A 25553-nucleotide genomic window follows, 5' to 3' on the forward strand; every position below is an offset into this window, starting at 1 on the left:
TAAGAGAACCCAGTATCAACTTTAGTACTATAAATAAACATAAATTACTACAGGCCCCAGAACTTAGCAAGAGTGGCTAGTAACCAAATCACATATAAAATCTATGCTCCTTAACTGCAGATCAGCGGTAAAACATGCTGCTGACATTGCGGATCTCATATTCACACAAGACCTTGACCTCCTGATCTTAATAGAAATGTGGCTCAATGACACCTCTTTAACCATTCTGGATATTCTTGTGCCTTATAACTATGACATCACCAGATTAGATAGATTTGAAATAACTGGTGGAGGTATTGCATGCATATAATGCACTATACTCACCCTAAAGCAGGCACAAATGGCCCATTGTTTCCTGTGATTAACTTGGGATCAAGATTTGGAACACTGACAAGATGTTATGCAAACTCTACACGAATTACCTCCCCAGCGGAAATAACCTACCTTTCATTGAACAATTAATGGAAATCATCTGCTCTAACAAGGAACAACCCCCTAACCAGATCTTCCTTGGGGATTTCAACATTCACTGGAACGACCCATATGACCCCTTACTCAACACTTTAAAGTCCTTCCTTCCTGATGTCAACCTTACCTTGTCTTATAATGGGCCAACCCATTCCAGATGTTTAATCGTTGATCTAGTCATCGCCAAGGAAATTGTCATTGAACTAGAATTCAGATCACCATGTAACTGGTCCAATCACTCTCAAGCCTCCTTATCTATCTTGGATAATGCACTGATTAGACAAGGCAACCTCACAAAACCAAACATTGATCCAGACACTTTAGAAAAATCAACATAGCCAATCTAATGTCCATGAGCAACAATCTTCTTCCTCCAACTCCAAACATGAAAAATATAAATGACCTCACTGATCACTAAATCCATCCCCTGGTAGAGATACTTGATTCAATTGTTTCAAAGCAGCTTAAAAGAATACCCTTAGACACTCTAATCCCTGTTTCTGTGGTGACCTTAATGAGTTTAGGCAGAAGTTAATGCTTGGCGAGAGAGCATGAAAATCCTCTCCTTCCACATTACACCTTCAGCACCTGAGGTCAATGATAAGTTGTTATCACAAGGTCATTCGTAGTTCCAAAGCAAACTACTTTAGGACACAACTGGACAATGCCAAAAACAGACCCAAAAATAATTTTGAAATAATCCACCAGCAATCAAGCGGCAGATCTAACCAAGACCTTAAAGATAATTTGACATTCCCAAGTGGTGAAGATTTCTCTGCTCATTTCACTGAAAAAAAGAGGAAGATTGAATCAAATCTACTTCTTTCTCTCAATATCCACTAAGGCAGGACCACTTCAATTCCCCCCCTATGCCTCACAGGATGTTGTCCCCCCTCTCTGATGTGTTTTATATAAAATAATGCTGCATGGGCTAACTCCAGACTTCCTGACGTTGTTGAGATACTCAAAACACTAAAAGCAATTAATCTGTCAACCAACTTCAAAGTTCTTCTACTCACCAAACTCATCAAAGAGCTTAGATCCTTCATACACCCAATTTGGTCTAAGATTTTAAGGGCATCTCTCTCCCAGGGTATGATTCCTTGTTGCCTAAATATGGGCAAGTTACCCCATTCCCCAAAAAACAAATGTCGACTGGTCTGACCTCAACAATTTCCACCCTATTACTAACACTATGACACTAGGAAAACATCGAGAGAAATATGTACACTTACAACTTTGCAACCACATCGAACAGTTTCAGCTCCTTGACCATCGCAAATCTGGCTTCAAAACAGGCCATAGCACTGAAACGGCTCTAATACACATTGTAGGTGATTCCTTGAGACCACTGGATCAGAACGAACCCTGACTACTTATATTCCTTGATTTCTCCTGTGCATTTGATACTGTCAAACATGACCACATGATAGATTGCTTGGAGAAAAGGATGGGTTTATTTGGTCCTGTCTTAAGTTGGTTTTCCCCATTCCTTTAAAATAGATCTCAAGGAATAAAAATCAATCAAACCCTGTCTGACATTATTCCAGTATTGACTGGAGTACCTAAAGGATACACACTCTCGCTGATGCTATTCAATTTGATCCTGGAATCCCTTACCAAAATATTTACACACTCAAACATACAGTACTACATGTACATGGATGACATTCAATTATACTTGAAAACGTCCTCATTTGAAGACATCAAAACGCTAAACTGCACCCTATTGAAAACCCAACAGTGGTTAACCCGCAATCACCTTATGCTAAATAGACTCAAGACAGAATTTCTCCTGATCACCCCCAGCAATCTCTCTACTCCCACAGATGAATGGCTCAAACAGTTTACACCACTCAACTGCACCCCACATGTTGTTGATTCTACTAGATCGTTAGGCATTTCGTTGGACAAATACCTGAATATGCAAGATCACATAAGTGAAACTACCAAGAGAGACAATTTCAATTTGAACACTAAGAAAAGTCAAACCCTTCTTCTTCCCAGATGACTTTTAGTTGACAGTCCAATTCATAGTCACTTCCCTCCTAGACTACGGAAGTGCCACCCTTGCCGTGCTCCCAAAAGTTAGACTGGCTCTGTTAAGGGCCACACTAAACTCAGCTGCAGACTCATCATAGGGTCCAGCAAACACAACCACATTAAACCTGTCCTGAAACATCTCAAATGTCTCCTATTAGAAGCTAAAATTAATTTTAAGATAGCCTGCATGACCTTTAAGGCTCTTCATCACATCACTCCTGTCTACCTGGCTAAACAACTTAAACTATCAGGAGAGAATCACCCTCTAAGAAGATCTAACTCTTTATTGTTCTAGCCAGAGAAGTTCAACTAAAAGAAAACTCATAACCGCTTCTTTTCTGGCCTGGCCCCCAGAATATGGAACGCAATTTCTCCTGAAACTAGATCTAGTCTTTTGGCTACCACCTTAAAAAGAATTTTAAAAGATGTTGCTGAATGGATACCTTCATTATTAGTTACTGAGTCATGATCTCACTGTTAGACTACCCTTTCTACATGCATGTCTGTATCCTGTGTATTCTTAGTCATTTGTTTTTGTTCAATATATTTTGTGTCTGGCCTATTATTTTTGCTTTTGCTGATGCTACTTATTTGCTACTTTTACAACAAATGGCTTATGGTATCCTTATTTGTTTATTGCTCTTTTTTTCATTTTTATTTTTTACTGTGATTAACTTGTTTTGCTATTTGTACAGTGCTATGATACCTTGACGCGTCTAGTTTGTGCTATATAAAAAATCTTTAAAAATATGGTGGATGAGAACAGAAAAGGTGCCATAAGTACAGGTGGGAGAGTAGTTATTGCTCTCGGAGCAGAGTTGCGTGTGCTGCAAGAGTACTATCTAGCCTAATTAATTATGTGGAGAAAGATCCATTGACTGGTAGCTATGAGCTTAGGATGCCTAGCTAAGACACAATTTCCTTGTTTCTTCTGGTAATATCGTTTGAGAGTTTGAGTTGCACTAAGTCCTAACTGGTGTCAATATGTCCTAAGAAGGAGGGGTTTAACGGATACGTACTTGCAATAACTTTTTTTTAAATCTCAGAAGTACCTCAAAGAACACCTACCCCACTAGGGTAATATGTAGTCCCATATACTTTGACTAACTTGCAATTGCAGTGGGGCTTTTTGCCACCTTTCGGCAACATCTTAAACAGCAATTCAATAATGTCCATCTAGCATTTATGCACTGCCAATGTACCTACAAACTGGAAGAACATTTCCAGTTTCCACACTAGAACGTTCCATGACGTGTTAGGAGAAAACTTCAGTGCAAGGATTTCTGGGAAAAGGCTTTGGCCTTGGAACTAGTGCCAAACCCCACCCTGAATTGGGCAGCTAGTCTAATGCCATTTCAAGTAGTGATTTGCCCACAATTGGCCGTATTACAGAAGGGCGCTGGAGTGCAACAGGCATTTCAGCCGACGTTGCTCACCCTTGGGGCACTTTGGAATTTCAGAAGGGGCTGCAGTTGCATCTGTATCCCCTTCTGTTATACAGATAGCGCTGCTGCTCATAAAGCACCCGCGCTGTCACCAGAGGATGTTCCCTCATTTGCATGGTGGCATGGTCCCATGCAAATTAGGCAATCCCTTTGCCTCTGCACCCACGCTGCATTACGGACGCGGGTGTAGAGGAAAAGAAGCTGTCAGGAGGTGCACTGTCAGTGCGCCCCCTGATGGCAGCCCTCTGGAGGCGTGAAGGGGGGTCCCATGGACCCCCAGACATCTCCTTGCAGGCGAGTGCAGTCACTCAGGTGAGTGCAGTCATTCACTTCACACAACTGCAAGGGGATCTCTAATCCCTCTTAAAAGTGCAGGCGGGTTGCCACCTGCACTGCATAACATGGAGCGGCTTCAAAGCAGCCACTCCGTTTTTACATGAATGCGCTGCCCCTGGCTGGGGTAGCATATTCATCCTTTTAAATGCATTATAGGCTGCAGATATGCCCACCCCTTCTTGCAAACTTTAGTCAAACATGCACATAACCTGGACCTCCATTGTTGCCTATATCCAGTGACCATGCACAGTGGTGGCTCCTCCACTAAGGCCGAGTAGCATCACCCCACTGCTCAAAAGGAAAACTAAAATGATAATAATGTATTGTTATTATCAATTTATTTTTCCTATTGCAGTCAGTGATGGGGCGGGGTTGGACATCGCAGGGGAGAAGTGGTTTACACTCTCTAAGTGAGCATGGCTGTTTGGCCGCCCTCTTGGAATGTTCTCAGGAGGTGGTGGTTGATGTGCCAGGTTTATCCTGTGCACTAGCCAGTGATAGGACGATTTTCTCACAATACCCTAGTCATTTTGCAGCACTTGTTTACTGTAACTTTAGTAAACAGCAGTCGGTCACACCTTTAGATATTTACATTCTTGAATGATGTCATTATGCGGACTTGACAGTACACATTTTCTGTTGCACCTTTACATTAAGACATGCTGAGTAATTACAGTTATGGTGACGTTGGATCGTGTAGGAAAGGAAGAACAGGAGGCTCACAGATATACCCACAAAATGCATTCCATTTGGCCCAGATAGCAATCCATTTTTAGGGCAGCCTAGCGCAACGTAAACCGTTTTATTCCATTGTCATGCACTAGTCTATATCCGCCTTCCAGGTTTTACTCTTTGACGGTATTACTGCCCCCCATTGTTGTGTAATATTCCTTTTTGCTATCATTTGGCCCAGGGTTGCCCATAGCTTATCTTTACTATTAAGATCTGTGGGTTCCCACACATTCAGGAGACACTTCTTTGCTTCAGGCCTAATAACCGTTTCCAATACCTAGCTCATACAGTCATGCACCTTCTTCCAATATTTCTGGATATACTCACACTACCATATATAATGTGCATAAATGAACCCTCTAGGCCACACCGTCTCTTACATTGCCCGTCAATCGCCCTGCCCATCGGGGTCCGCAAAAATATACTCTGTGTGAAGTTTTTAGCTGGGCAAGGCGTATCTAGATGAAATCGCCACTTCCTGTGCACTCCGGCTATAGCAGACAATGCCTGCCCCCTAATTTCTGATTTCACAGTTTCCCAAAGAGTTAAGGAAGATCCACCCGACCCCTCATTTTCCTGGAAGTAGTGGTCTAGTGCTTGTGTCAGCGCATATTTGACTGTGGGATAACGAAGGTACCCCGGGTTGATAGGCGCCACACTTCCCACTCTCTTTTCACTCAGTGCGAGGTGCATCCACACTGGCGAGTGATCAGAATCCCCCTCGCCAGGTGTTGTATTTCACGCACCATACTCACGTGAGATGCAGGCATTAACAAGTAGTCTATCCTAGAGAAGGTGTTGTGTGCCCCTGAGTAAAAAGTGTATTGTTTGCACTCTGGGTGATATGTTCTCCAGAGGTCCGTGAGACCTAGCACCTCAGGAAGTTTGTGAGCCAGCTACTCGCAGTGCCAATGTTACGTGGTGGATAGTAGTATATGTGCCCAGAAACCACTGAATTGAAGTTTCCTCCCACAGTCAAATGTCCCTCAGGGATTGAGAGCATAAGTGTGTCAAGGTCTTTGAATGTCTGGCCTTGTAGTTCCGGTGGAACATAAACTGCCATTACCATTTGATATGTTGGAGCGCAATACCTCATTTTATCTTGTCTCCAAGCCCATTAATGTTCCAACACAGGAGTTTAAGGCTCTTGTCCCAGTGCATACTCATTTTGGTTAAGGGGATGCTCGTCTTTCCTAATCTGTCTGCACCTAAATTCAATCGTAGTTGTGTGATGCGTGCCCGTCTATTTCCTCCCACCTACCCTCCTCTCAAACTCGCATTATCCTTTGCCTGAAGCGAAGACAATGTTTGGAAACATTCACAACCCAAAAAAACACAATACCACAAAATAAACCCCATAACAATATCCCCTCCCTGCAGTCCTACCTTGTAGGGCTAGAGCCACCCACACCCCCAAAGGGCAGAGCGCCTGCCGTCCCAATAACTGAGTGTCTAATGTAGGGTTGCTTTGCACCACAACCCAACAACATTCCCCCCCGAGCCCGCAACTCTTCCCAACCCTATGTGAGAATTCTGATAGCAAAAAAGTCCATAGATCTCTGGGCCCCCATCTCTGTCCATGTCTGTGAGAAAGGGGTTTTACCAAGTTACGACAACAAGAAAAATCATGCCTTGAACTGGGACAAGAAACAAAGTACAGATCAACAAGATAATCCAAGTCTTTTCACTCCCCAGTACCCCTGCACCACTTGCAGGGTTCGAAGATCGGGAACTTCTGGACCTGGACTAGGATCGCATCCTCTCCCTGCGTCAATTCAAGGATTCCAGGGATCGATTGCTGATTTCCCGCCAATCTGTAGACTCTTGCTGGTGATTAGTCTGGGAACGGCCCTCATCCAGCCATCGCTGAGCCTCCTCGGGTGTCGTGAAGAACCAGGATTTGACGCCCTCCATGACCTTAATTTTGGCAGGAAAGAACATCATGTACTTAAGTCCCTTGTCTCTGAGGGTGCATTTCACCCCTTCGAAGGAGCGTCTCTCTCGGTGTACTTTCATGGTGAAGTCCGGAAAGAACCAAATTGCTGTGTTCTCATATAAGAGGTCGCCTTTGACTCTGGCCGCTTGTAGAATTGTGTTGCGGTCCTGGAAGTTCAAGATGTGTGCAATGATGGTTTGAGGAGGGGCCCCAGGCTTTGGTTTGGGATTGGGCCCTGTATGACCTTTCCACAGAGAACAATGGTGACAATCTCCTGGGCTTAAGGTGATTCAAGACAAGGTCTTCGAGAAAGAGGTCCACGCTGGGGCCCTCTGCCCCTTCAGGCAGACCTACCACTCGAATATTGTTTCGGCATACCCTCCCTTCTTGATCATCCAGCTGCAGTGCCATTGCCTTGTGCTGGTACACCAGATTCAGGGCCTATTCCTCCAATTTGCGCGTTGTCGACTGAAGCTCCCCTATATGTTCCTCCGTTGCTGTAACTCTTTCAGAGATTTTGTGCATGTCCACCCTCATGAGGTTCATCTCGATCGTGACCTTGTCGATTTTGATTTACAAATTTGTCTGTACTGTCTGAATCGCCGCTATGATGGAGCTAAGGGATGGTTCTTTGCCAATTGAATTGTCGTCCTGTGCCCCCTCCTCAGAGTGTGGTTGTCGCGGGACCACATACTTATCCATTTTGTTGGCCTGGACTGTGGCGGCGGACCCCTTTGGTTTTGTCATATTGAGTAGTGTCTCTGGGGGGTAGCAGAAAACCAATCACCCCATTACCCGATCTCTCCTGGGCACCTCCCATAACCATTCCAGCCTCCGGATATTGGCAGCTCACTGCACCTGTGTAGTGGCCCTCTCCTCTTCCTACGCCCCCCAAGTATTGCTCGTTGGTGCTCCTCATTGGTAAACAGCTATGGCGCAGGCAAACACGACCCATACTGTTGTCACCCACATAGGACACACCACGCCTGCCAAGGTGAGCAGATGAGGATGAGGGGGCAATGAGGTGTAACTTGTCTCTCACTGGTCCGTCCCCTTGGGGTGGGACACACTGTGACATTTACTCGTGGTGAACCCTATGGCACTCCACTCAAATCAATTCTGCCAATCAAGGGCCCAGGGCTCCCTAGCCCATGCATGTCCGTTGGTGGATGTCCACTCTGGCATATGCCCCACACCGACCAGCCTTGATATTGTTGCAGTGGTTGAAGGAGGCCCACAGCGATTTCCGGGGCTTCAGACCCCTGCAATAATTTGGGCTCCACCACCGCACTTCCAGAGCGCAGAGGGCAAATCAGTTCTCCCAGCTATGTGCTTCAGGGGAAGAGGGGCGCCCCGACTGAGGTCCTGTACCCTCCCGGGGGCACTCGTGTCGCGCCCTCCCTACACTACAGGATGTCGCCAAAGTCTGCACAAACCTGAGGTCGAGCACAGCATGTCCTCTGGCGAAAGCCGCAAATGCTAATGTCCCATGTGCACCAACCTTGAGGGCGCCGGCGTGGTTGGAGGGGGCCGACTTCAACTCTCGTGGGTTCGGTCCCGCTCAGTAGGGTGATTGATCGCAAGATGCCTGCCGGGTCCCACAGCTGGATTCCCCACTGGGAAGGGGTCGCCGCAGCTGGAGTCTGGACCTGGCTCCGGGGGGTGTCGCCGGAGTCCGCATCCACGTCCATTGGAGTCCGCGTCCATTGGAGGCCGAGGACCCCAGCCTCTTGTAGCAACGACCCTGGCCGTAGGCTTTCAGTTGCAGCTGGCACACAACGAAACTCCGCCTCCTTCATGTCGTCTACCCAGGGCCGTCAACTTGCAGGGCCCTGCCTCACTGCGTCTTTATTCTGGCAGTCCCGGGCCGCAGAAATGCCTCTCTCACCGCCGGGCACCGTCAGGAGCACAGTACCAGCACTTTCACTTTACTAGTAGCCAGCTGATGTATGGATATCCGGGGCTTCGTCACAGGCCCTGGCGGAGCTCAGAAGCTATGCTGTCACCAAGCCACGCCCACCTGCACTCTTTTAATATGGCAGAACCCTTATGCCACAAGGCAGTCTTTCTTCAGCTACTTGACCACACCACTGTTTAGATGAGCTCCCCCCGCCTATGACAGGGTCCAAACTGGTTCTCTTCCCTACAGTGACTGAAGCCTAGCTGTCAAAGTGTGACCTGTGAACCTGACATATCCAGGTCAAAAGAGTAAGTGCTAAATGTAGAAAATCTGTTTATCTGCATGCTCACCACAGATATTTTGTCTTTTTTGGACCCTATTTTTGCTGGCTTTAGAACACTGTGCACTTTACCCCTGCGAACCAGGAGTAAAGTGTCTGTGTTCCCTCTTTAAACATTGTCAAAATGGCTTATTGCTGATTGGCACATTTAACTTTTCAGCAAGTTCCTCGTATAAGGTGTACAAAGAGAACACAGGGCTGTGAAGCTAAATGCCACTTGTGGACATCAGTGTCTATTGTGCCATCTACCACAGTGGCAGTGCAAGCACGGCTGCAGGCCTACCTTGTGTAGCCTTACTGCTGCAGTGAAGATGTTGCAGCACAAACTGTAAATATGTCCCTTTTTTGACAGGTAAATAGATCCCTTGTAAATATTAATAGGTCATCACATAGATCGCAGAATGAATGGTATTTAAAAGTGGGAAATGTAGAAAATGTATATTACCATGTCCCTACAATGACAAGACCTACGGCCAGATGTACAATCATGTCATTTATCGACTCGCTAATTGCGCTCACTTGCGAGTTGCTAAATGACATGTACAACAGTGTCTTAGACACTGTTAGCGATTCCTAATGGGGTCTCAAATTGCATGCCTCATATTTATTAATGAGGCACTCGTAATTTGCAACCCCATTAGGAATGGCTGGCCCTCCCAGGTATGGTGGCCTGCTGGGATCATCAGACCTCCATGTCTGGGAATGCTTTTAACTAAAGCAGTTTTTTTTTTAAATGCAGCCCGTTTTCCTTGGGACCACTGCCTGCCCCTAAAAAAGATTTCCCCTGCATTCGCAAAGGGGAAGGGGTGCCCTTGGGACTCTTTCCCATTTGTGAGTGCTTTACCACTCTTTGGAAGGGAGCTGTAAGTTGCGAGTTTTTTGTAACCGCAATTGCGGTCGCAAAACATTCTTGCATAGGCCTCTGACTCGCTATTAGGAAGGGCGCTCTTGGAATGCCCCTTCCTAATAGCGACTTGCAATTCCCATTTAGCTAGTAGCAAAAAAAAGTGCATCTCGCTAAATAGGGATTATACATGGCCCCATTAGATTTTGCATGCGCAAACGGGTCACAACCCCCTTTGCACATGCAAAATAGGGTCAGAAATCTGGCCCCCAAAGAGCTATTTCAGTCCTACAGGCAAAGCTGCCCTTTGTAGAAACACAGAGTTTAGATTAAAATAATAATACAATACCTCAGGAATGGGACCAGCTAGAAGAATTATAAAACCATTATTTATTATAAATCCAGTTAAAACGTGAAGTCAGATTTTAATATATATTACCGGAAAGTAACCATTAGTAATTTAGATTTAACATAACATGTGTATTTGTAAAGCGCACGTTCACCTGGAGACATCTTGGCACTGAATAACAGATGTTTATTGTTAACCAACTCAATGGTACTCATTTTATCGACCACAGATGGATGAGAGGCAGAGTGGACCAGCTGGGATTTGAACCTGTGACCATGAGGTTGAACACAGGCCACTGCAGTGGACGCAGTAGTCCGCTGAGCCACCAGACTCGGCCTACAGCTCATGGAGGCTAATTTGCATTAGCTCTTTGGCTTCTCCCAGGTGCATAAAACAAGATAACCTGAATGGATTGTGATGACTCTTCTGAACTCCACAGAATATTCAGTGACCACTGTGGGCATACTGTGACACCATGCTAACAAACCAAGCTTGACCAGTCTGTTGAGCCTTAAAACGTGAGGTAAACTTTAAAGGGTGGATTAGGATCCCAAACAATTCTTGTGTATGCCCTGTCTGGTTGCTGAAGGAGTCAAACTTCCATCTCTGGGTTTGTTGTGGGTACAATGCCTGCTTCAAACTGCATTTGAAGTTTTAGATGTGGGAAGGGACTGGTGATTTCCCCCATTGCAATCCCACACACCCTATCATGAAAATAAACATGGCATTTTGGGCCTGTTTGCAGTAACGTAAACAGGAATTTCTGCAAAGGTAGGTAGTTCAGGGCCTGAGAATGTTTACCCCTCTGGTCACAGAGGAACTAGGAGTGTCTTAGTGTACTCACCCTGACCGGTGAATCCTAAAAATCAGGACACTCATGCAGCGTTCCTCAGAGCACTGCTGGGCTTGTGAAGGATACTAAGCGTACTAAAACACCTGCACTTGGCGTCAGTGACCTGTGACAAGGACCTGAGGAAGTTGGACCCCCTTCCACTAGAAATCCAAGAACAGAAAGATCTCCAAGTTTCATAAGGTTGATCCCCTGGGTAGCTCCAAGAACAGAAAAAAAACTGAAGAGGACATTCCTGTGAGCATTGCAGCTGAGCAGTGGAAAATGGACCAGGACGTTGCTGCTGTGCTTGGCCTGATACACTGAAAGTCTCTAAGAGATCCCCTAAGGTCCTGAGGGTGCTTGCAATTGTACTACTGTGGTTGTTTGGGCACCAAAGGAAATTTGGGAACTTTGTCAAAAACGTTTGCCCCAGAGCTTCAGAGCTTCAAGTGGACCGACCAAACAACCGGACCAGCAGTTCAATGGCATCAAATTTAATTTCTGGTCTTTCTCACATGAAAGAAGAATTCTTCCTCTGAAAAACTGTAAAGTCCCTTTTCAGAACTTCCCTACTTCCAGGCCTTAGTGGGAAAAATATACTTGTTATATACAACCCGTGCTCTATCGTGGGTGGTGTAAAAGTGCACCTATGTCCCAGTCTACCATGGTCATTGATTACCATTAGCGCTTTTTTGTTCTCTCTGGTTCCTCTTATCTGATTTTTGTCATTGTGATGCAATTTTATATATAGAATTTTTCTCTCTTTGTAAATTGTAGCGGGGTTTTTATTTTGTTGTGTTTTTTAATTTTTAACTGCTTTGGTACTTCTGAACGTGTAAAGTATTTTTGTTAAGTCGGTCTCTTTTCTGCCATAGCTATCAAGGGTTTAGCTCAGGTGTAAATTACTGAATCTTTGACTGCACCTAACAAGTTAGTGACTTTATTTCTTGTGGAGGACAACAATCTACTCGAAGTAATAAACCACATTCTCACCATTTATCTACATATCAAGTTTCCTTGTCATGAATTACTGCAGTGCATTTGAACTGCAACCCAGCCAGAACACAGTGGTCGTCCTGCCAGACCTATATCTTTGTGATATATACTGGTGGTTTATATACGTGCTGCTGCCCACATATGAAAGTTGACATTTCATACCCTAGGACTATTTTAGGTATCATCTACAATGGAGTTATAAGGAAGTTAAACAGACAAATCAGGGAGTTACAATTGCACAACCCTTCCCTAAGGGGTAAGCTCATGTGCTTCACTAGTTCTTTGCAGGAATAAAGTGCCCAGAGATCTAGAGTCAGCAAAATCAGGCATGAAAAATGAAGGGACCACAGCATATATTATGTTATTCCTTACAACTGAAATGCAGTCAAATGAGGTAAAGAATACAATTGTCAAGGTGTTTCTCTCAGTTTAAAAACTTTTGTATGGATTGTGGAGTACCTGTCCCTAGGTTAAAACAAGGACCACATATATCTCACCACTATAGAGGTGTTTTGAAATGTTTCAGTACATTAACCAACCAAATTAAACACATTAATAAAGATCAGGCAACTTTCGTACCTACTGAGCTATCCATCAGATATTCAAGCTTACCTTCTGTACTTTACTTCATAACTGTAATGCATGTTTTATGCTTGAAGTGATCCTTCTGGCCCAATCCTGAATGCTCTCTTCTTCTTGGAAGTTCAAAAGACCACTTTCATGGCCCTGAAAATATTTCTTAAAAGGCAAGATTTTAAGTAAATCACTTCGCAGCCCTCTTACAGGGAGTCAATGTATTCCTCCAGGAGGTGTCTTCTATGTTGCAGGCAGTATTTTAACTCCAAGGTTGTGAAGGCTTTACTTTATAGAAGCAATCCACCAGTGATTGCTGTCATTCATTAAATGTATCAAACTACATTTCCTTCCAAACCCAACTGGTTTTTGCAATATGTTCTTATGTTTAAAGAAAATGTTATCTATTCTATGCTCAGCCATTAAAAGTGTGTGCTGAAAAATGAGGTGGAACCTGCTGGAATGTGCTATATTCAGATTAATACACATTTCTCGATTGTCCATCAATAATATGACTAGCGAAAAAAGGTAAATAAGAATGTATGCTTGTAATATTGGTAAGAGCATGCAAATAATAACTTAAGTCTTCATTTTAACTTTGGGGACAGGGTACAGACACGGCGGAGTACCCTGTTCAGCCAATCAAATTACATTAGGGCAGATCATCATGTTTCTGATGGCAGTGATTCACTGGCTCCACCTGAGGAAACTCTAAGCTGATGGCCGAATGGACTTTGGGCCATTGGTGTAAGTGAATCAGACCTCCACCCTATTGAGAGCAAATAATTTGATGTCCATGTAAAGAAAAATTAACCCCCCCTCCCCCCCCCCTCCCCCTCTCCCCCCCCCCCCCCACACACACACACCTTAGGAGAAAACTCACAGGGTGTCAGGCTCATTATATTTTTGTGCTTCAAAAATAAACTCCCGTTTTGGGAGTTTATTTTTGGAAAAAAGAAAGTTTTTTGAGCAACCACCTGAAACAGGGCAGCCATTCAGCAAACATTTAGGGGCACATGTAGAAACCCCTATCTCCACCACAACGTCACTTTCACGGACGTTGTGGTGGCAATATGGGCTGAGCCTTATGTACAAGGCAGCGTTAAGCCACTTAACGTGAATTAGCGCTGCTTTGGACATAAGGCACCGTTTCACGCTATGGTTAGCGTGAAATGGACGTGCTGTGGGTGTTGTGGTGGGCGTTCCACCACAACACCCATTGTATTTGACACTGCTCCCTATGTACAAGGGTGGCGTAGATATGAGGCAGCGGCAAAATTAGGACCAGGAAAATCCTGGTCTTATGTTGGGAAACAAGGAGAAATGCATTATTTCTCCTCGTTTTTGCTTTTCCCATGTGTGCTGCCTTGTGCAGAACACATGGAAAAAGAAAAATGCCATGGTGCTGCATATTGCTTTGTACAAAAGTAATTGCCTTGACACACGGAGTTTCGACATGGCTGTTCATCACCTTATTCCAAAAACACATATTACGTTACATAATGAGGAGCCATATAGGAACTATAAAGTAATTTATCAAGCAAGGCTTTTACATAAAACCCGAGGGCTAGTAGGTGCCTCGATCAAACAGATGTGAGATACTTTCGATGGTTTCACATGACTCCTGTGCATGCATTTAGTGTTAAAAAGTCATCTTCATCTGCTCTTTTTTAAACATTGCTTCAAATGCAGTCAGTGGACCAACGTATAATATGGAATAAAAACTATCGATAAACTGGCAGCGCCTTTTCATGGAAGTGTTTAATCTTGAAGAAATAGCAGTTTCAATGCTTGGTGATAGCCTCAACATACAGGGCACCACTGAATTGAGGAAATGGAGGGGTATAAGATGGTTAGTCAAAAGTGGTACAAGTAATAAAAACAAAGGCCCCATTAAAAGATGGCCGATCCATACAAAAGTAGTCTTAAATCTGTGGTATGTGTTACACTGCACGTTGGAAAACCATGGCCGTTTGCAATGGAAATAAAAAACTGGTGCTCCACACCTTTGAATGCAAAAATACATGTGGAGACAACTTTTCACCATGTTGCCATACATTTAAAACCAGATTCATGAATGTACCATAAATAAAGCATAATGCATTGAAAATGTATGATCTGTGGTATTAGCCCTATCTTGTAGTTCGTCCCTAAATCAAGGCCAAAGTAAAGATTCAGACGTTGAATGGTTGTGTGATATTTCAGCTGCAAAGTATGCTTATCAGTATATATGAGCTAACATACAACAAATCTAATAAGCAGTAAATGTTACAGTTTTCAACTTATTCTAAAATTGTTTAACCAAAACGACATGTCTGTCTATGTGGTCTTCATGATTTTAGTTAGAGCACCTTTTAGGCAACAGACTGTAGGTCAGGTTTTGTCATGTTATGCTATGCCTTGGTTCACAGACAGTTTCAGAGCGCATAAAAGAACCACATATACATCCCCAAACTCATTCTGAGATCTTAAATAGAGTAGTGTAAATACATCCCAAGGTTCCTGAATTCGTAGACTGACCTTAATAAAATGACAGTGATCTACAGACTGATGTACAAAAAAGCATGTTGCAAACAGATAGTGCAAATTAAGAAATTACTATTTGTGACCTTTTAATTAGCAATGTTAAGTTATGTTATATTGATTTGTATAGCGTGCTAATCACCCGAAAAAGTATCCAGGTGCTTAGGCAGGTGTTTAGGTTTGCAGTCTCCAAGATGGTTATACGAAGAGCCAGGTTTTCAGCTTCTTGCGGAACTCGAGAAGTGATGAGGAGGCTTTGATGATTTGAGGAAGGTTGTTCCATGTCTTAGGTGCAATCTAAAAGAATTAACCACCTCCAGTTTTTCTTTTGGGGATGCGAGAAATGTGTGCGAGTGAGAGTGAGGCAGAGCTTAGGTGTCTGTTGGGTTGGTGAATGTGTATGCAGCTGTTCAGGTATTCTGGTCCTGTGTTGTGTAGGGCTTTGTATGTGTGTGTGAGAACTTTGAAGCACTGCGATTTTGAAAGGGGAGCCAGTGTAGCTAAGGTGCAATGAAAGGTGGATGCCGCATTGGAGGTTGCGTATGAGTCTTGCAGTGGTGTTCTGGAAGGTCTGGAGTCTGTGTAGGAAGGTTTGGAGATGCCAGCATAGAGAGTGTTGCTGTAGTCCAGCCTGCTGGTGATCAGTGCTTGCGTGATGGTCCGTCTGGTGTTCTGAGGCAACCATTTAAGGATTTTTTGAAGCATGCTTAGGATGTTGAAGCAGGAGAGGAGGTGCATACAGCGTAGACTTGAGCTACCATGTTGAGCTTGTCATATAGGATGATCCTTACATTTCTTGTGTGGTCTGTGGGTGTTGATCCTAGCTCCGAAAGCCACCAGGTGGAGTCACATGGGGAGCTCTTGTTGCCGAAGACCTGTACTTCCATCTTGCCAGAGTTGCACAGCCGGCTTATGGTTTGCATCCAGTCTGCCACCATGGTCAAGCAGTTGGTGAAGCTGGTTCTGGTGGTGGTTGATTTGTCCATCAGAAAGTGGATGAGTGGATGAGTTGGGTATCATTGGCGTGGGAGAAGACAATAATGTCTTGTTTCGTATGATGTTGACGAGTGGTGTTATGTAGACGTTGAAAAGGGTGGGGCTCAGGGATGATCCTTGAGGACTTTGCATATCATTTTCTTGGCTCTGATGTGAAGGGTGGCAGCCTGATCATTTGGGTTCTTCTCATGAGGAAGGAACAAATCTATTTGAGAGCGGATCCTTGTATGCCAATCATGTGGAGTCTTCTGAGGAGGGTGTTATAGGAGAAAGTGTCAAAGGGCGCAGAGAAGTCAAGCAGTACTAGGGCTGCTATTTCTCCCCAATCCAGGATGATTCAAATGTCATCATTGGCAATGGTGACTGCTGTTTCAGTGCTGTGGTTCTTTAAGAATCATGATTTAGTGTTGTCTAGAAGATGGTAAAGTTCGAGGTGGGTTGTGAGTTGCTTGTTGAAGGCTTTCTCAATCACTAAGGCTGGATAGGGAAGTAGGAATTTGGGTCATCAGGTGCTCAGGTGATTCGGGTAGGCTGAGGTCTTCTTGAGGAGAGCATTGATTTCAGCAAGTTTCCAATGTGATTAATGTACTAATAGGGCAAGTCGCAAAATAACCAGTCCCTGGACAACCTGCCTAATAAATAATATTTATCCAGGTCACTATGGTGGTCAGCAATGAACTCAGGGATGGTGGGCTGTAACCAACAGCATTGCATCATCCTTGCACTCGTTTTCCCAAATGGAAAACATTTCCTTTAAGGAGCCATATGTCATAAAGGACAGGTGCTGGTTTAAAAAACAAAAATGTTGCCCATTTTGGGAGGACATCAGGAAGAACATGCAGTGGTCCCCCAAACCAATGCACACACCTTTCATGGTCGCCTAAAACAATTTACAATTCCTCTTTAAAAATCTGTCCCCTTTGAATTATCAGTAACTCATAAATAGTTTGCAACTTTAACCATTGATACATTTCACTGCAAATCACAAATAAGAAGCGATGTCACATTCATGCACCCTTCTAACTGCAAGTTGGAATAAGTCACAAAATACCTTTTTGAGATTCTTAAAAGGCTTTCCGGAACTCAAAAGAGGTTTCGAATATTGTAATAAACTACTTTGCAGTTACAAAAACTTTGATTTGCAAATCACAAGGTTTGCAACTACAAAATGGTTTTGTACATAATGTCCAGGGTTCCTACAAAGAGGGCCATTTGAGTCACAACAAGTTGAAACACAGAGATGAGTGTGAGATCATACTAAATTGGTGTAAAACACATGCTAGCCCTTTAGGAGATGCATGGACATGTGACAATAACATATGTGTTCATTTGGAAGAAGACAAGACGGTAATGAAAACATAAACAAGCAAGTGATTGCTAAGAGAGCCGGTATGATACAGGGAGAAAACCAGTATTCACCCCTTAAAATTTCAGAGTACTAAAACTGGTCGCTAAATCTGTAAAAAAACAATTGTTGTGGAAATAATGGGTTATCAAAACAGAACCAGGGAAGGTGGACCAGAAAGTTAAAAGTTAAGAACGACATAGGTGAGGGAGGTGAATAACTATTTTAGTGTCAGGGTCCAGGACGGATTACAAAGATGCCAGAGACTGAGGTTCATATTCATGGCCTAGACACACAGTGCAGCACAGCAAGTCACCATGCTGCGCTGCACTACATGACAGGATAAGGCCAGGAATGAGCCTTATTTAAGTCAATACAGTGCATTCCGGCCATTCCTCTGCACTGGCGCCCTTGTGGCTGCCTAGCACCAACGCAGACACAGGAGAAAAAAAGATATTTCTCCTCGTTATGCCTCACCTGGGCAGGTGTAGGTTTTTGGACCATTACCAGACCGAACACACCTGCTAAACCTGGGAATGCATCAAACTACATTAATGTTGCGTGGGAACACCCAGGCAACACCCATGGAAACGCCTCCCTGGCCTCGCACAGAGTAATGCAATGCAGTGATTTGCACTGCGTTACATTACTCAAGATTTATGAAGCCGCTCAGAGCCATGCAAGGTGGCCTTGTGTGGCTTCATAAATCTCATTTTTATGTTGCATTGGTATTACACCACATTGCATGATGCAGGAGCGATGCAAAGGGGCTCCTAAATATCCCCCTGTGTATGTGACCAGGAGTAGTCGTTCCACACTCATGGTGAGATGCAATTTCAGGCAGTCCAGCACTGCCAGAGAGGCTGGTTTGATTTTGCCCTGTGGAACATGACGTGACCGAAAAACACATCCCACACAGATACCCTTTTATGCTGGCCCACCTGGCAATGTCAGCCTTTCTGGATTGCAAGTCCAGCATTGCCATTATACATTATTTATGTATCTGTGTGATTGCGTGTGTAAGTGTGCATGCATGTGAGTGTCAGTAGGTGAGTGTGCATGTGTCTTTGAAGATGTGTTCATGTGCAAGTGTCTGAGTAAATGTGTAGGTGTGCGTGATGAACTTGCAAGCAACAAACAAGACAGAAAAGTACAAATGACAGGCAAATGTGAGTGAATAAGCCGAAATTGAAACTAAAATAGTAATTCAGTTGTGGAGTGATGGATGCACACCCGTCAGTGGTTAAATTGTAGAATAAATAAGTACTGGGATTCTCGTCAGGAGGCACCTTACACAAGCCCATTTTTCCTCCGCCCAAAGGAGAACCAACAATTAATCATGATAGTGGGGAGAGGATGTGGGGTAATGGCCAGAGCTGCCGACTTTGAAGCTGGGGAACCAGGTTTGAGTCTCGGCATCGGCTCAACATCCTGTGATTCTGGGCAAATCACTTAATCTCCCCATGCCTACCGTAAATGAATTTGCCCTTAACTGGCGCTGATGAAAAGCAATGGGGTTGATGATTAAGTGCCGGTGCTGAGCACTGGAAACCACCTGCTCAAATTAAGCAGTGCGCACAACAGAACATTTCTGCCGACATGACTAAATTTCGTTTGAATCTCTGTGTATTGAATGAAGGCATGCTGCTGATTTACACATTTTGTATAGAAATACAAGTAGCACAGGTGATTTACAATGATATGTTGTAACATTTTTTATTACTTGGGCCATAACCCTTTTGGGGATATGATTACAAAACCTCGATTGGTCCTGCCTTGATAAGCTTTATAAGCTGTCATTTCTTCAGCTGAATATAGCTGTACAGCAGTATCACCACAATGTGATACTGTCCGGCAGTTCGGTGGGAGCACCCAACTATACAAGATGTTACACAGTGTACTACTACTGCATGTATGTTATCACATACACAAATATCCAATTGAATCAACGCCAAATAATGCTTGGAACAGCAATTCATCTTTTTCCTAGCACCTTACCTCATCCATATTTTTAATTGTAGGTGTCCCACCCCTGGTTGTGACGGCTCTGGACATATTACTGGAAATTATGCTTCACATAGAAGGTAAATAAGGAAATACATTTTCCTTTCTATGAATTGACATGCTTGACGTTAACCCATGTTTCCCATTCACAAAGGATCATCTATGCATATAGTGCATGCTAAGCACACATGATCCACCAACTTCAACATAGGTGTGAACCTCCGTGTGCGTTTTTTAAACCTTTTTATTTCCTGCCAGAGAAGTCTATGGTATGTATAAGCCAACACTGCTACTGAAAATAACTTGCATATATAGCACTTAATATTGCAGTTTTGCCATGTCTAAGTGCTGTAAATAACAGGTGTTACTATTATCAATTTAACAATATTCAAAGCATCTACATAAGAAGGATGAATTGTTTCATCAGTCCTTTCAGAATAAGAACAGATTACCAGATAATTACACAGAGATGTTAGCAGAGAGCATGTAACCATTGAGTCCTGAGCCATGTTGCCATGTTACCATTTCAATTGGAATGATCATCATGCAAAACTAGAAGCCAGGACAAATTCAACTGTTTGTCAGGGCAGGAGGGAGTAGGAGGGGGGAGTAGTAATGTTGTGGTTCATTCATTATGTATGAACCAGACTTATCTGAACTAATATGTCACAAAGCGATGCTCATTTGTATCCTGGGATTAATTACTACATGATCCTAAAACACATACTCGGGAGACTGATGCTGTTTGTTGAGCCCAACTTGGAAAGACTCCATGGGCTTGTCTTTGGTGTTATTTGCTATCCCACAACTATGTAAGACACTCTCGAGGGTGTATCTAGCTGGGAGGGCTGTAGTATGTCTGCTTGATATGCAGGTTGCATGCATTTCTGTCAAACACAGGTAAATTCTATTATATTTTGGGCAGTCCTTTATTTGGCTTTGAGCTTGTTACATCAGCTGTAAATGGTAAATATTTAAAAAAAATATGCTAGTTTGTGAGAATGTCTTATTTATTTCATTACTACTCATTGGCAGAACTCCCTTTCTGCAACCTGGGTGAATAATGTTCTGTACAACGCCAAACAAATTGTATTCAAACGCACAGTAGGTGTCAAAGAAACTCTAATAGCAGTACTGCACAAAACACACCAACCACCTTTGTCTAGTATTTGCAACTGGTGGCGCTATAAGCAGTTGTGACATAAAAAGGATATTTTGGATTTGCTCAAGGTGATTACTGTCTTTTGAGTTGCTTTGAATCCTAGGATCTCAGTTCAGTTAAATAAAAGGGAACCCAATAGGTAACAGCATTGGAAGTGCCTCCTCATTTAGATTTATTGGATCAATAATTTACATGATTTATGCACATTCAGTATACATATACATATTCTACAGGAAAACATTTTAATAGATTATCTTCTCTTTTGTTCTGATAAAGCATGCCCCCCAGGAACCCAATAAATGCAAGAAATAAATCACACATTTTGTTCCCTAAAGAAGTAAATAATTGTGTGTTGTCCAATTTAGCAAAGCTAGATGTATCAACCATTTTTCCGGTTTCTGCAAATCGGACCATGTGCGACTGGAAACATGCATTTTGGTTTGTATCAGACCCAAATTGTGATTCGGTAACATGTTAACAAATCGTGGTTTGGAATTGTGAATACATGCTGATTCAGTATTAAGAAGGGGCATGTTTAGGGGTTCCCTTACTAATACTGAAGTGCAGTGGCATGTAAGAATGTTTTGTGACCAAAATGCAGTTGCAAAACATTTGCATTTTACCACCTACTTCCAGCAGGTGGTAACTCATTAGCAAACAGGAAGGAGTCCCCAAGCGACCCTTTCCCCTTTGATAATGTAAACATTTTTTTTTTAGGAGCAGGCAGTGTTCCCAATGGACTTTAGTGAGAGAGTGTCACAATCTAGCTACTGTACCTTACCAAATGTAAGCAATATTATGAATTACCCAATGTAGGTTGGGGCAAGTAGAAGAGTGGTACAAATTAAAAATGTAATAATTAACATCCCAAATGTGTAGCAATATTGAAAGCACCTAAACTCAGGGCATGGTGAATGGTAAACCTATGTACAAAAAATACATGAAATAAAAAATGGGGAGTATTTCAAGCTGCAACACATGGAAATGGATTCAAAATAAACGGTGGCACATTATCAACTAAATATGATGAGCTCAGAGTCGACATTATGTTGCAATCCTGCCTCTGTAAAGGAACCAGTGATTCCCAAGATTCCTGGCATTGGGTTCTACCCTCAGGCAAGATCAGAAATCCCCTACTGCACCAACCTCTGGTATCATTATACATGATCTACTTCCTTAATTACAGAGGCAAGGTAAACACAACTGCCCTGAGACATATGCGTCATTTACTTTGTTGAAAGTAAGAAATAGATTTTATTTTACTTCAAATGCTAAAATGTAATATATTTTTCCCTGAACCATCTTGCCCCCTGTATATTTGATTCGTTGTTCTACTCTTTCTTGCAGACAGTCTACAAAGACAGTTGTCTTGATCTTTGTACATCTCTCAATACGTCCTTCCAATATGTTTTTACCCCTTGATTACAAACAGTTTTAAACAAATAAAAGAAAATTCTGTCAAACCTCAAGACAAATCTCATACAAAACTCTAAACATAAGGGACACATTTTTATCCAAAGGATTTTTCTCCATTTAGAAGTTGGTACTAGTTGGCCTAAGATGCCTAAAAGACTTGCTCAAATTCTGCAAAATACTAAAAATTACCCTCCTCTTAGATTCTAGTTGGTCTGGTCACTAACACGTACCCCAGATAACCTCTTCACCACACTTTGGCTATCATGCACCTCTCCTCTTCAACTTCATCTTGAGTCTTTTGTCACTCACCCAGTTGGGGTAATCTCGATCTAGACTAGTCACCACTGGAATACCACTTTTCTCAACCCCATCACCTTTTGGCTTCTCTTCCGTAACCTCCGCTACAGCTTCCTATTGTCCTGCCCACTGTAGATGTTCCCAGTCTTTAACATCCGGATGATGTCTTTATCTCTCCTTGAGCATCGCCTCATTGTAGCTCTCCTCAAATGTTAACTCCCTCACCTTCTAACTTCCCCCTGCACCTGTAGTTTACCTATCCTTATCTGACATTTACCATCTCCTCCAGAACAGCCTTCCTCCTCTTCATCTTTTAAAACCAATTACTCTTAATTATAATCCCAATGTCAACTACTGATCTTTTCACCTTTAGTCTGTATCTCCTCTCATTGAGCCCATTTCCATTTGAACTATCCTCCCACTTTCTTCTACTTGTACACCACCACCAGCTGCACTTAGTTTCTGCCCTCTACTTTCCCTTAGTTCTCTTTTCTAATTTGAACTTGTCTACTCACTTTAAGTTACCCCTCTTCCACCATGTGTTTTCTTTGGACAACGTTATCTCTTGCCACTTCCTTCTTTACTTCCCATGTTGCCCCATCCTCCTGCACCATTTTCTTTTTTTCTCTTTCCATGAACCTAAAATCTGTGGTTATTTTGTTGTCCCTTTGCCCCTCCCATCACAGTTTCATTCTTAATAACCCTCTTTGTTAGCTGAGAGCCATCTCATAATATATTAATCTCTGATGGCTTTTATGCCTTGTTTTTCCCAGAGACTGTTGTTGATTTCTTACACTTTGTCATTTGATAAAGTACTGATCATGTATTCTTGCTATGTACTTGCAAGGGGTTGCTGTGAACCCCAATGTTAATCTGATGTACAGTCGGCTCATAACGTTCCGGCTTAGTTCTGCATCATAAAGATGTGAAATAAATAAATATATGAAATTTACATCCTATCTGAACTTAATTTACTTTATTTCCCTTTGCAGGCAGGTTTTTAGTGCTCACACCCTCTACTCCTCTCATTGCCCCATCTTTAGTGTAAGCTTTTACTTTATCTCCTTGCCTCCCATATGGCTTCAAATTAACATTGCCACCTTTTACCAAAAACATAATACTTTCCTCTTAAAATGCCAGTATACTGTACTAAGGGATCACATTGGTTGTCCAATTGGGGGTATATTTAGTTTCTAAATGCTGTTTTCAGGATAGAGGAAAAAGATTAAGCAGATTGGCTTTGTTTGGAGAAGGGATCAGTGAAACAAGCTAGCAGGATGCTAAAATTCATAGCAGTCTTGTGATGGAGTTGATTAGTCCTGATAGCGAGAGTTTGTCGTAATTGCTTATTAAAATGTAGTTTATTACAACCGGTACACAGTTAGCCCCTATACTCACTCCTTTTTGGGCCGTATTTTGGACCCCTCTGATCCAATAAGATTGGCTCCATTTCTAAGAAGCAGGTGGGACAGAGGTAAAACCGGCTTAGAGATTTCATCTCCTTCGCATTGTCATAAGCCCTGAAGAGGTCAGGGGAAACTCCCCAGATGAAACACGTGTTGGCTGGGCAATCGTTCAGGATTAAAGAAGAACACAAAAACTTCTGATTGTTCGCTGTGATTGCTAAATACATGTTTGCACATTGAATGTCCATTTGTGTTAATGCTTGACACAGAGTAATTACTTAGCATCTACATATAGACATGTGCACAGGCCCATAGTAACATTGTGAGACCTCTGGTCTGATATCCAGGGGGTTCAGGGTCTTCCCCCCTCCTGTTGGCACCGTCCCACGATAATGTTAGCCTATTCTATGTACACACATTGCAGGTGCCATTTCCTACCATACACATTTAAAACCCTGTCCGTTGTTCACGTTTCAACCACAGCCTTGTTCACTGTCCATATGTATATATTTTGAGAAATTCGAAGCACCTTGCTTTGCAAGAAACGATCATCATTGTATTGCCAGCTTTCTCGTAGCTTTAGCAATATAAAGTACTGGCTGATTAAAGTAGGAAAAATTTGGGAACATAGAATGAACAATACACTTCTAACTAAAGTAACAAAGATTTGAATTTAAGGAGAGTTCATTTGTATGTTTCTCCATAAATTTCTTGTCATTTTACACACATGAAAGTAATATAATACTGGAAACTCAACGAGAAAATAAATAATGTAACTGCCTCTGACTGTAATATTTTTGGTATATATTTGCAGTCCATACTTTTCCATGGTATGTATGACATAAATGCTCTACCAACAGCTTCTGACAAATGCATGGCTTGCGTTAACTTCCTTTACCTAACAATCATACATAATTTTGTAAGTGAATTATACCTATCGTATGCATAAAAGCAAAGCATAATATATGTTCATTGATGTGTCATTTACATCGCTTTGAGTAATGTGTTATACCCAAACAGACAAGCAATTGAAAAGTATGTTAGAGAAACATAGGCCATATGTACTAAAAGAGTACTGGCAAAAAGTGGTCAGAATTTGCACACCCACTTTTTATGACCACCACATTATTTTGCAAACAGATCTATGTATTAATGGGTCAGTTCATAAAATAATAATTCACAGGTAAGGGTCACTGAACGACCTTCCAAATGAATATTCATTAGGCAGGTTGCAAATTGCAATTCCCTCTGATTGGCTAGGATGGTGGTCTACAAGGGATCTCAAACCTCACATGAATGTCTTTACATTTTAAAACTGAAACTTTTTTTTAAGGGAGCTTGATTGCCTTAAAGGAAACAAGGTGCTTTATAACAAAGTTTTCAGTTCTGAAAAACTTCAGTGAGAGTTGGCAGGGATCTTCAAGACCACTGCCTACTCCCTATGAAGCTGTCACCTTAATTTGCATATGAGAAAGAATCTCTAGGGGACACCTTTGCTTTTGTGAATGTGCTAAGACCCCACTTTGGGAGTTGTTAACTGTAATTCCAGTTGATCCATAGGATATCGACTCGGTCTTTGGAAGGGACCCATAAACATGCTCTTCCAAGCA

General features: G+C 42.7%; 1 protein-coding gene across 1 annotated transcript in view; it reads left to right on the forward strand.

The window, feature by feature from the left end:
• The window catches only part of MYT1L (myelin transcription factor 1 like), a 1231183-nt gene that overhangs the window by 1163197 nt on the left and 42433 nt on the right, over positions 1-25553 (forward strand). The window contains exon 17 of the mRNA XM_086926390.1: positions 19680-19742. Coding sequence (XP_086782516.1) covers positions 19680-19742 — 63 coding nt within the window. The remainder of the gene's footprint in view (positions 1-19679; positions 19743-25553) is intronic.

Source organism: Lissotriton vulgaris, chromosome 6 (genome assembly GCF_964263255.1).
Source record: "Lissotriton vulgaris chromosome 6, aLisVul1.2, whole genome shotgun sequence".
NCBI classification, from domain to species: domain Eukaryota; kingdom Metazoa; phylum Chordata; class Amphibia; order Caudata; family Salamandridae; genus Lissotriton; species Lissotriton vulgaris.